Source organism: Meleagris gallopavo, chromosome 2 (assembly GCF_000146605.3).
Source record: "Meleagris gallopavo isolate NT-WF06-2002-E0010 breed Aviagen turkey brand Nicholas breeding stock chromosome 2, Turkey_5.1, whole genome shotgun sequence".
Lineage (NCBI taxonomy): Eukaryota > Metazoa > Chordata > Aves > Galliformes > Phasianidae > Meleagris > Meleagris gallopavo.
In genome coordinates, this window is record NC_015012.2 from 61,897,770 (window position 1) to 61,909,249 (window position 11,480).

Consider the following 11,480-nt stretch of genomic DNA (forward strand, 5'->3'; position numbering starts at 1 on the left):
GACTGAGAGGGGACCTGATCCAGGTTTATAAATATCTGAGGTGTGGCGGCCATAGTGGTGAGGCCAGTCTCTTTTCAGTGGTACGTGGAGACAGGACGAGGGGAAATGGACATAAGCTGCAGCATAGGAAGTTTCGCACGAATGTGCGTAAGAACTTCTTCACGGTGAGGGTGACGGAGCACTGGAACAGGCTGCCCAGGGAGGTTGTGGAGTCTCCTTCTCTGGAGATATTCAAGTCTCGCCTGGACGCCTACCTGTGCGACCTGGTGTAGGGAACCTGCTTTGGCAGGGGGTTGGTCTCGATGATCTCTAGAGGTCCCTTCCAACCCCTACAATTCTGTGATTCTGTGATTTTTTTCCCTTGATCTGATAGTGTTCTCATAATTACTGTTTCTTAGGGTAGTGTAGATATGATTTATTATGAATCAGGATGAAGAGACAGCACTTCATTTTTATTTTTCTGTGTATTTTCTGTTTGTTTTAGTAATCTTGATATGTTCTTCTCAGTCCCTTTCATATTAGAACAAGAAGGCCAGGAATAGTGCTTTTGCCTTGAACATTCACTGTATCAATTAAGGCAGAGAGATAACTGGTTAGGAGTTAGCTTATTATTATTCAGTCTGATTCTTTGTTATTTCAGAGCTGGGCCTGTGCTTCCGTAGCAAGATTGATTTATAAAGCCAGTATTCATCTCACATCGTGTGTGTGTGTGTGTGTTATATTACCAGATGATGCTCAAGAAATGTGTCCAGGTTAATATCTCTACTTCCTGTTTTGGGTGTGTGGCTTTGCAGGTTTTCCTTTCTGATGTTAAACTGAAAAGAAAAAAAATCATCTGTCTCTTCAGTGCTCTCTTAGATAACTCAGACATATTAAATACACTCGTTTTATTTGGGGCATATTTTCTAGAACAGGAAATGAGGAATTTCTGTAACACTACTGCTAATGACTTGTGGACTGTGTTACATTATGGGGGACCTATGACTACTGAGCACATGCCAATTATTCAGCTGTGTGTAACAGGAGACAATTTTGCCTCACAACTAGGACATATCTTACTTTGTCTTCTCCTTGTTTTCTTCCATTTATCCTCTGCCCTTTACCTTCACAGTTGTCCTCCCTACCTTATTCTGGAGATCCCATTGCTGAACATAGATCTGGTGCTTCTTGAGTACCGTAACTTCCTTACTGACTGCTCGTGAAACTGATGAAATTTGTAGTATGCCATAGGGGGGAAAAACAACTCTGCTGCACTTTAATGTATTTGGGAGTCTTGGCCCCATCTGCCTTGAAATCAAAACAACCCAAAAGCTTTCCTCAGATGCTTAAAGGTTAACTGGGATTTATAGGGAGATAGAGTTTGAACTTTCCTTACTTTCTTAGAACACTGCTAGTCTGAGATAGTCTTGTCCTTAGTTAGGACAGAAAAAATGCTTCAGCCCACTCCCTGTATCACTCTCCCTGCTTGCACTGTGGGACACCTACAGTCCCACCTACAGTTCCTGAAGCTCTCAAGTCCCAGAAAGAAATGCAGCATCTGAAGATATATGCTATGCCTTTGTATATGTTGTCTTACACTGCAGCCTGACCCAACAGAAGTACCTTGCTCAGTAACTTTTTCTTGTTTTGCATGCGTGTGTATGTGTGTGAATGTCTGTCTCACATCCTTCTTCACGAGGATCTGTCTTCTTACTGCTCTTCAGATAATTTTGTTGTTATTGGAGTGATACTGCTGACCTCATTTGATGAAAACAGGGAAAACAATAACAAAGATCTATCCATTCTCTGTAGTAAGCCTAGCACTTCATTAGAATCATAGAATCGTAGAATAGAATCATAGAATCACTCAGGGTGGAAAAAACCTTAAAGATCATCGAGTCCAACCATAACCTAACCATACTACCCTAACTCTAACAACCCTTTGCTAAATCATGTCCCTGAGCACCAAATCCAAACGGCTTTTAAATACATCCAGGGATGGTGACTCAACCACCTCCCTGGGGAGCCTATTCCAGTGCTAACAACCCTTTGTGTAAAGAAGTATTTCCTGATATCCAACCTAAACTTACCGTGGTGCAACTTAATTGCTCTTCTGTTGTGGCAGACTGGCTCTGCAGCTCTGCTCCATTTATTGTGCTGGATGTCACTGCCCAGGGGCAGCTTAACATACAAAAACTCATCCTCTGAAGATCTATCACACAACTCTGATAATGTCCATGTTACAGAAGCAGAGTTGTAGCCAAGCCTAGATGGCAGTCCATTTGTATTTTACTGGAAGGAATTGGGAGAGAGTATCTAGGGATGCTTGCTGCTGAACTCACTGTGTTACAGACATGCTGTAGACATACCTTCACTACTTTTCCTGCCTGGATCCTGTCCCACAGGGTTGGAGCAGTTCTGCTCTGAGAGAGAGCAAGTGAATGAAGTGGAGACGCACAGCAGCACTTGGTTCTTAAGTATTCACTCACTTAACCCATCTATAGCAGGGCTGGTGATAGGTGATATGTAGCTGCACAGACTACACAACTACAGGTATATTCTTGTGACATCCAGCTAGACCTGTGCATACGATAGCAAGAATCCAAGGGTTTCCCTTTCTCTCTCTTTACCTCTATTTGGGTTCTCTCTGCCCTTAAACAGATTTCTCACTGTCTGCAGCACTGAGCAAATAGGTTCTCGTCCTATGTAGTTCTATGAATATTTTCAACATACTGCTAAGGAGTATGTTGCAGAAGGTAAGAAAAGCTGACCTATAAGAAGTCAATTTCAATTCTGTGCATGGGAATCTGTGTCTGTACTGCAAAATTCATACGACTTGCTGATTGAGTAAGATTGGATACTATTGGGATGTGGCAGGAATTCACACTCTTGCTTCTTTGTGAGGTAAACTGAGCCAACCTGCAGCAATGTACACCCTTTCCGTGGAGGAACTTGAATGTTGAATATGAAATAAGAGACTGGGTTGCTCCACTGAAATGGAATTTTTCAGGCTCAAGTCAAGTGAAACATGAAACTCAAAACAAACTTTTTCAGTTGGGCAAAACAAAACACTGTGACCAAAACAAATGAAGTCTGAAAACAAAACAGAAAAAAGAAAATAAATGACAATAATGAGAAAAAAAAAAAAAATCCCAAACCCTGAGCAGTTTAACAGGTATTTTCATCAACATTTAGAGCTTTTCACAATTTGTTGAAAATTTTCCAACCAGCTGTGACTAGAATGTGTTTGTGTCCCAGCACTTGTGTTCTCAATTTCATGAATGTAACTGCTAGTTTAAATTGTAATCAGATGCTACTAGAGCCTCTTGAAGTGTGTATGCTATTTCACACCTCAGAAGCAGTGTACATTCCCTCTCTTTCCCTCAGTTCCGTAATGAAATGAAAGAAGCTTGAGTTAATCTGTACTTTCTAACAAATAGGAAAATAGAAGGAATGAAAAAAGTACAAGTTGGAAAAATAAATGCATTCCTCTTGCCACAGAGTGTCACTCTTCCTCCACATATCTTTTAGCTAGTGAAACAAGACATTTGCCTTCTCTGCTAGCTTAGCTACTGCACATTTCACTGAAATAACCTGCAGTCCTTGCTGCTAAGGCATAAATTAGAGAATATGTTCTCTTCATTCTGAAATGTTGGGAATCTAGATAGTGTAACAACTTTTAATTTTTTATGTATCTGGACAGTTCAATGGGAAAGAAAGAATGTTTAACACTGAGTTGGGGCATTCCACATACCAGTTCAATTTGTGGTCACAGAGATCCAAAGGAAGAGTTTATTTTTTACAAAAGAGCTAGTGAGAAATCTGCTGGCATGGAAAATAGACCAACAGTCAAGTTTCTTACTTCCATAGCTCAGACCGAGTATGTATTTCTGAAAAAAATTGTAAATGATAGCAAGAAATGCTTGGGAGTCCTCAGCTAGCTTCCTCTTCTGTAGAGTCTACATAACAATGTCTTGGTGAATACATCTAACTTTGTTCTTGGAATCTAGAAACACCTCTCAAAGTAAACAAAATAAATCTATTAAACTGTGAGATTCTGAACTGGACAAAACAAAGGATTGAAGAATATATGAACTTATGGAAAAATGAACTTGAGGAGGTTGTGTTTTATCTAACAACCCTTTCAATTCAATCCTGCCTACACGATGAGTTTGCAAATATTTTTTTCTTTTGTAAATTACTTACTGGTCCATTTGACTGGCAATCCAGGATACAGTATTTCTATTCACCACCGAAATTGGGTGTAGTACATCTCCAAGTTTAGAAAGCTTAATACATTAGGTGAGTATGTGATGTTTTACTGTCTTGATAACTATCTTCTCCTTGCTTACCAGTAACAGAGGACATCTTAGGTGTATTTAGGTCAAAGGCCAACCTCATGTATTATATGAGAAATCCTGAGTTTAAAGATTTCTTTTAAAGAAAGGAGAATACATGGAAGCTACGCAGAAACTTAATTTTTCTAGAGATTTAAGTATAAAGTGTTTCAAAATAACCTTCATAAAAGAAATCTAACTTTTAGATCAGATAAAAAATAAATCAGTTTTACATTGTATTGGAACTGCTCACTTCATAGAGTCAACCTGAATGATTTATTTAATCTTTCAATGTATCTTTTAAAGAATATTGTAATATGTGGTCAGATTTGAGGATTTCTTCTTTCAAATTGGAAAAGTGCATAGGTATTTTTTTAGTGCCTATCCAAGTTATCGTCTTACTGCACTCAAATCTGAAACTGATAAGAAAGAGCAAGAGTTCTGTGATATAACTGTAAATTTATAGGACACCAGCTACGTTTTTGCCTGCATGAATAGTACAATAGCCAGAATACTACCATATTCATAACTTGCTTTTCCTTCCTTCATGACATTTTGTTTGTCTAAAAATCAGTCAAATAAAAATCAGAACAAAACAGTGAGATCTATACCAAAAGTAGATTCATTTTAATTTCTCTTCCAGTACCAGAGGAAGTTGATTCCATTAAGGCAGTGGTTTTGTCCGACACTACCATCAACATATCTTGGAGTGAGCCTCTGGAGCCAAATGGACCTCTGGAATCCATCCGCTATCAAATTTCTGTCAATTTATTGTCTTTGTTCCCAGAAGCTCCCTTGAGAAAAAGTGAATTTCCAAATGGGATGCTTTCATGGTCTGTCAGTGATCTCCAGTCTGGAACAAACAATTTGTTCAAGGTATAATCACAAGTAGTATAACCACTACCTGTTTGTTCACTAACCTGCAAGTTTTCAGACTGCTCCTCTGTAAATATGTATGTCTATTTTGAAAATATAAGTTCAAGACTTGACAGATTTCTCTCAGTCCTCTAGTCTTCTAATTAAGGAAAATCAAACATCACAGTTTATTCCTATATGAGTTTTTTGGATGAAATCCTTTAACTGAAATATTTTCTATTGTGGGAGCATATCACCGACATCAAGACTAAATAGGAATTTCTGCTACAGAAGTCTTGCTGCGGTTGCCCTGATACATGCTGAAGGAGGATCAACAAAAACCTCTTTTCTGCAAGGAGGCCACCTAACTCTGAAGCACTCGATGTAGTGTGTAATAAACAGGGCTGTGTGAGTGAAATGAGTCATAGCCAATAGATGAAATTTCATCTTAGGAGCAAAAGCTCTGAAAATTTCAATGAAAGGGAACCCTATTATTATATGAATAGTGGGCTTAGCCGTTTTACCAATTGCTTTTTTCCTTTAATAAATATTTTTTTCTTATTAAAAAAAAAGCCCAATAAAACAAAAAAAGTATCTGATATGATGTTTTTGTGATTTTGAAACACAATCCAGCATGTGATGTAATGTCTGCATACTGGTGTAAGAATCTGTGGCATTTAGGAAGGGTCTAAAAGGAGAAGAGTTTTAGTGAGAAAGATGAAACTGAAAAGATTCTATGAGCAAGGAGACTGCAGAAAGCACTGACATCTATCCTAAACATATGTAACACTGAAACACAAAATATTTCATCCTGGATTGCCTGAATATTACCTTGTTTTAAAATGGCTATCCTTCCAAACACTCTAAAGCCACCTTTTCTACCTGGTCTTGTACTGTACAGTTCATCTGTTTCCTTACTAGGTTCTTGCTTTTCATCCCAATGAGAACTGGTTTTCTGAAAGTGTCCCTGTTACTGCAAAAACTTTTGAGTCTCCACTTTCACCTTCCAAAATAATCCCCAGAAATACCAGTTTTCAGCTAGAATGGAGAGCTCCTCTGCACATCAATGGAACCAGCTTCTGGTTTGAGCTGAGTAAGGTAAAAATACTTAATTTTTTTCCATATCAGATTAAACTTAACCCAGTTCTATCCTGGTGAGCAAGACAGCATGGCAGGGCATATATGAAGAATCTCAGTGGTTAATTTGGGCACAGTGATGTCAGTCTTAGTGACTCAGAAGGGGCAGGATGGAGGCAGCATTTGCCAGGAACAAGGAGGAGTGCAGCTGCAGCATTTAATACTCCACAGTGCCAAAGGACATCCTGGATGACCCCACTAGAATTCCTTCTGGGTCTCCTGTTTCAGTATAGTTCCCTCCCTCTTTCCTCACTGCCCTCCCCCAGTCTGTGTGTTAACTGTGAACTGTACGTCCAGGTCCACTCTGCAAAAGAAAATAAAGAAAAGGATGTTTGGCATTAAATGTCAGCTACAACCTGGTATCTGAATTTTATTTTCCTATGATAGTAGTTAGGGGAAAATGCTGGACAGAAAAACAGGTCCAACAGTGCAGACTGCAGAGATAAGTGAAGCACTGGCAGCAGCAAGGATGGGAGCTTCAGGTTTTAATGTTTAGACCACCAGACACAGAAAATGTCCTGTGCTAAACTAGATAACATAGATTCCTTGATACAGATAATCAGATCCATGAAGCCTATATCAGATGTTTCCCACTTGCCATAAAAAAAGTGTCATAGCGCAAACTCCACTAAACCATCTCCTTTCAACTGCATCATGGCAAACTGAACTCATGGTTGTGTCACGGTGATCTAGAAACACAAGCTGCACAGAGCTAAGCAAGGGAAAGGCTCCTTTTAGCTGTGCAAAGGGATCACTTAATCTATTGTCCTTTGTGGCTGCCAAGACTTGCAGATTTCCTGAAAGCAAAGGGGAAAAACAACTAGTTTTTATGTTCTTGGTCTCTAACAAGATAAAGTCCTGCGATTGAAAAAACACATGCATAACAATATTAAAATGTAGCAAAGTGGGTATATATCCACAAATAATCTGTGATATATTTTCAAGAGAGTAAGAAAGCTCACCACAGTGACATTTTATTTTTCTAGTGGGAAACAAGAAGTGACTGGTTTTCTCCTGCAAGCACTACATGTACTATAGGCCCTGTTTACACATGCAATCTCACAGGAACTCTTCCTTCTGCCAATTATCTTGTAAGAGCAACAGTAGTATATATTACAGGAATGAAAAGCACTTCCTTTCCAACAAGCTTTAAAACTACAGGTAAGCGCATAGCATAGGATTTTAGGACTATCTTCAGAACATGAATCATCAAAACATATTTTGTAAAATTTAGCAGGTAATTAATACCAGGACCTACTACTTTTGGAAAATAAGTAACAGAATACTAAGAAATTAAGATTCACTTCAAGTGAAACGTGGGGAAAAGAGTGAGGGAAATTGAGATGAAACGCTTTTATCCATATTAACTCATAACCACTCATGAAAAGCTGCATGTGAGTGAAAATTTTGAAATTTGTCCATCACAAAGAGAAGGCCAAAGAGTCATTATTCATGGGGTATTATTGATGCTGATCCTTGCTCCTTTTGAATGTCCACTCTTGTACATGTCTAAATTTTGCTCTGTTAGCCTTTTGTTTTGCTGTACATGTTGAAAATGTTTGTATCTTCCCCATTTGGCCAAAGCTGGTGTTCCTAGTAAGCCGGGGACACCCAAAAGAGCAGAAGACTCTAAAAACTCTGTGCAGTGGGAAAAGGCTGAAGATAATGGAAGCAACCTCACCTACTACATCTTAGAAAGCAGGTAAGTGATGTGTGATGGTACTTATTACCTAGGGAACAGTCCAGAAAAAACGAAGTGAGCAGGAACAGGCTTTGCTAGAGGCTTTGCCTGGTTGTTCAGATACATGGACAGGTGGAGTAATCTGGTGCATATTGCAGTCAACCACTTTTCTCTGAGGAAGCACCGGGGTGCTATGCATCCATAGGTCAGGGAATATCTCTGATGGTTCTGAGCTGCCCTTTGAGCCCAGAACAATGTGGAAGTTTTGGAAATTGTTGAGAATTAGTTATTTGTCTCTGAAATTGTCATTGCTTGGGCTTTTGTACAGACTAGGAGGGTAAATCAGTCTTGTGTCTTGCTATCACAAGAGGGATTCCTATTAGCAACTTCCACTTATTCTGTAATTGCTTTTGCAATTGTAATTAAGAGATAAGTGGGCTCATGATTTGTTGATATAAAGGACATAAAGTACGAAATTTCTGAACTGACGAGCAATTTTTGTTTTCTCTGCTTTGGATATGCATTTTCACTTGTTCTGAGTTTTCAGAAGATTACTGGGGTTGTGTTTAGATTCTGGACAATTTGAAGTACACCTGATAGAACTAATCATTTTTGTAAATACAGATATGAGATCTCAAGGGCTTTCAGTATATCTTTGATAGGAATAGTGAAATGTCAATGATGCTAATGGCCCTTCTTGTAGGATCTCATCCCTCTGTAAAATAAGTAGCCATTTTTTGACATTAATTCCTAGAAAACACTGAGTATACACTAACAACATTTCCAGACCAAACCTTGAAATATAGGAATATATTTGGATATACAATGTTCACTGAAACATTTGGAAATCTTTCAAATCTGAATTTTCAAATATTTAGCAAATATTCTCAGCTAAAATATGTATTGAAATATTTTAGCATTCAGTGTATGTAAGGAAATATAATGTTGCCAGGAAGAGTCATAAGGTAGTCTCACAAATATGAGAAGATTAGATAATATTTATAGTAATTTGTCAAATACGAATCACTTGATCTGCACATGTCACACTTATTAGGCTCCACTAAGTGCTATTTCACATGTATTCCTGCACTAGCAACATAAGAGCTGAATGGACAGGTTAGAGTACGTTGTTGACGGCTGTGACTTTGAAAGTCATTCACATTATTTTGACCAGTATTTGGCCAAGTATGTTTAATGCAGTCAATGAAAGGTCTAATTAGTGCATTATTTAAAACTGAGGAGGTTCAATTTCCTGAGCTATTCCTAAGATGTTTTAAATGAGCAGTGGTAGAGGGAATCTAATATTTCCTTTCCTCAGTCAATTTAGAGCTTATGAAAGTTAAAGATTCATGGCACTGTGGTGTTAAGCATACTTTACTTATGTAAGTTTTCACTCAGAAATATTTTCCTGGTGCTGTTAGGTTCCGAACAGTTCTGTGAGTGTACAGTAGCACTGACTTTCATGCTATGAGACCACAATAATTTTGATGTGCCAACAGCCACATTGAGCCTGACTTGCTGTGGCCCAGGTCAGGACTGTCTTTTAGCTGCCATGTTCTCCAGGCTCCAGCTTCATATTCATCTCTGAAATCATACTGTATCACTGAGGCTTTTTTTAGATTAAGGAAATATATTTTTTTCTTCTGCAGCTTCTGCACATATGCAGAGAATATGCAGAATTGCACTTTGAACCTCAAGGTATCTGTATGCCCTTCAGAAAAGTGTAAAGTCAGACCTATAGTATTCTAGAAAATGTTTGCATAGCCTTCTGAAATAACCCATTTTTCATACAGTTATGGTAGGGATGTGAACATGAAGATTTTACTTGTCTTTTGATTTAGAAGTGTTTGGCCTTTTTTCTTAATTGAAGCATATTGGGAGAGCTTGACATACTCATGAAGGTCATCTCACATGAAATATTACAGTCCTGTGTGACATGAAATGATATTTCACATATTGCCTTTCAAGTTTAATGTGTGGTCTGGTTGGTGAATAATCAGCTCTGGATTTATTGAGAGCAATCAATCTCAGTCCAATGGGGAATGGAAGAAATATACGCAGCAGTCAGCAGATACTATGGGAACCTGGCTAGCTAAAGAATTGTGTCTTCCCTGCCAATGATTTGCTTCCTGTTTAGCTGGTGAAACCTGATGCACAAGAGCCACTGAATTACTCTAGACCCAGGAAAGCAAAAAACTTCTAACAGTACACAAAATAAACACTGTTGTTGTGTTGCTGGTGGTTTTTTTCCTGAAAGGTGAATAAGAAGTTCTAAAACCTTGGCTGTAAGGTGTGCACTGACATGGATGAAAGTGTGCTGCAGCTTTGTACATCTAAAATGTTCTAGCATTTCATTTCCAGTGCCAAATTGAGAATGTGTGATTCCTGGCATTGCTGAAATGGCATGGTACAATTTTCTGCTCCAGAGCCAAAACCCCATGAATAGATTGAACTTTCATGCAGGCAGAGGGATTTTGAGAAAGCTGTGAAAGTGAAGAGTGGAGGAGAAGTAATGAACAACACTTACTGCATTAATAATGTACCTGGATTATTTCATTGTGCCTGTTGTAGGGAGCAGTCTGGCAACACCAACAAAGTGAATTCCTTGTGGGTTGTGGTTTACAATGGTTCTTGTGACAGCATTTGCACATGGAAGGCCGAGAACTTAGAAGGAACTTTTCAATTCAGAGTAGCAGCTGCAAATATGCTGGGGCTTGGTGAATACAGTGACACAAGCAAAGATATTGTGTTGGCTAAAGGTATGTCCTGTGCTTTTATGTTTCGTTAATCAAGTTTTTTCAGATTAAATATACTCATTTCAGAAGAGAGACCTATTTTATGATGAAATTGTTGCACAAAGAATGCAGGGTAATTACTGGCAGCATTTACATGTAACCCCAACTGCACTGCTTTGCACAGAACAATAGGCTTGAACTTTGATTCTGCTTGTTTATACTGATTTTTCTCCATGGACCTGCACTTTGCATCGTGATGTGATTCTTGAAGTAAATGCAAGCTTCCATGCTGGATAAAGATGTGAAAATTACTACTTGAGGTCAGTCAGAATGCTAGGTCTGTAAACTGCTGTTATTTTTGAAAATCCCAGCCTGAGTGATCAAGCAGTTGGCACATTCTCTTTACATACATATTGTGGGTCATCATTGCGTAAATAGTCGAGACCTAGAGAAAGAGAACTAATTTGACCAAATCTAGATGTGTCCACATAGCCTACAAGAGAGCTCTGTGCAGAGAAAGACATTTACACGGCCGGCAACTCAAGGGATCTTTCAGGTTTGCTCAACTCTCTGTTAGGTTGATACACACTCATATACACAGTTGTTTACTAGTTTTCCCCTTCTGTTTAACAGATACTGTGACCTCTCCAGATATCACTGCTATTGTTGCTGTGATTGGAGCAGTTGTACTGGGCTTGACTATGATCATACTGTTTGGTTTTGGTATGTGGTTGATTTTTTTTTTTTTTTTTTTTT

The 11,480-nt window shown here is 38.6% G+C and overlaps 1 protein-coding gene across 1 annotated transcript in view; it reads left to right on the top strand.

The window, feature by feature from the left end:
- Nucleotides 1-4,904: 4,904 nt before the first annotated feature.
- LOC104909828 (proto-oncogene tyrosine-protein kinase ROS-like) overlaps nt 4,905-11,480 on the top strand; it is a 6,990-nt gene continuing 414 nt past the window's right edge. Inside the window, exons 1-6 of the mRNA XM_019613549.1 lie at nt 4,905-5,192; nt 6,093-6,269; nt 7,295-7,469; nt 7,893-8,010; nt 10,561-10,748; nt 11,358-11,454. Of these exons, the coding sequence (XP_019469094.1) occupies nt 5,139-5,192; nt 6,093-6,269; nt 7,295-7,469; nt 7,893-8,010; nt 10,561-10,748; nt 11,358-11,454 (809 nt within the window). The 5' untranslated portion in view covers nt 4,905-5,138. The remainder of the gene's footprint in view (nt 5,193-6,092; nt 6,270-7,294; nt 7,470-7,892; nt 8,011-10,560; nt 10,749-11,357; nt 11,455-11,480) is intronic.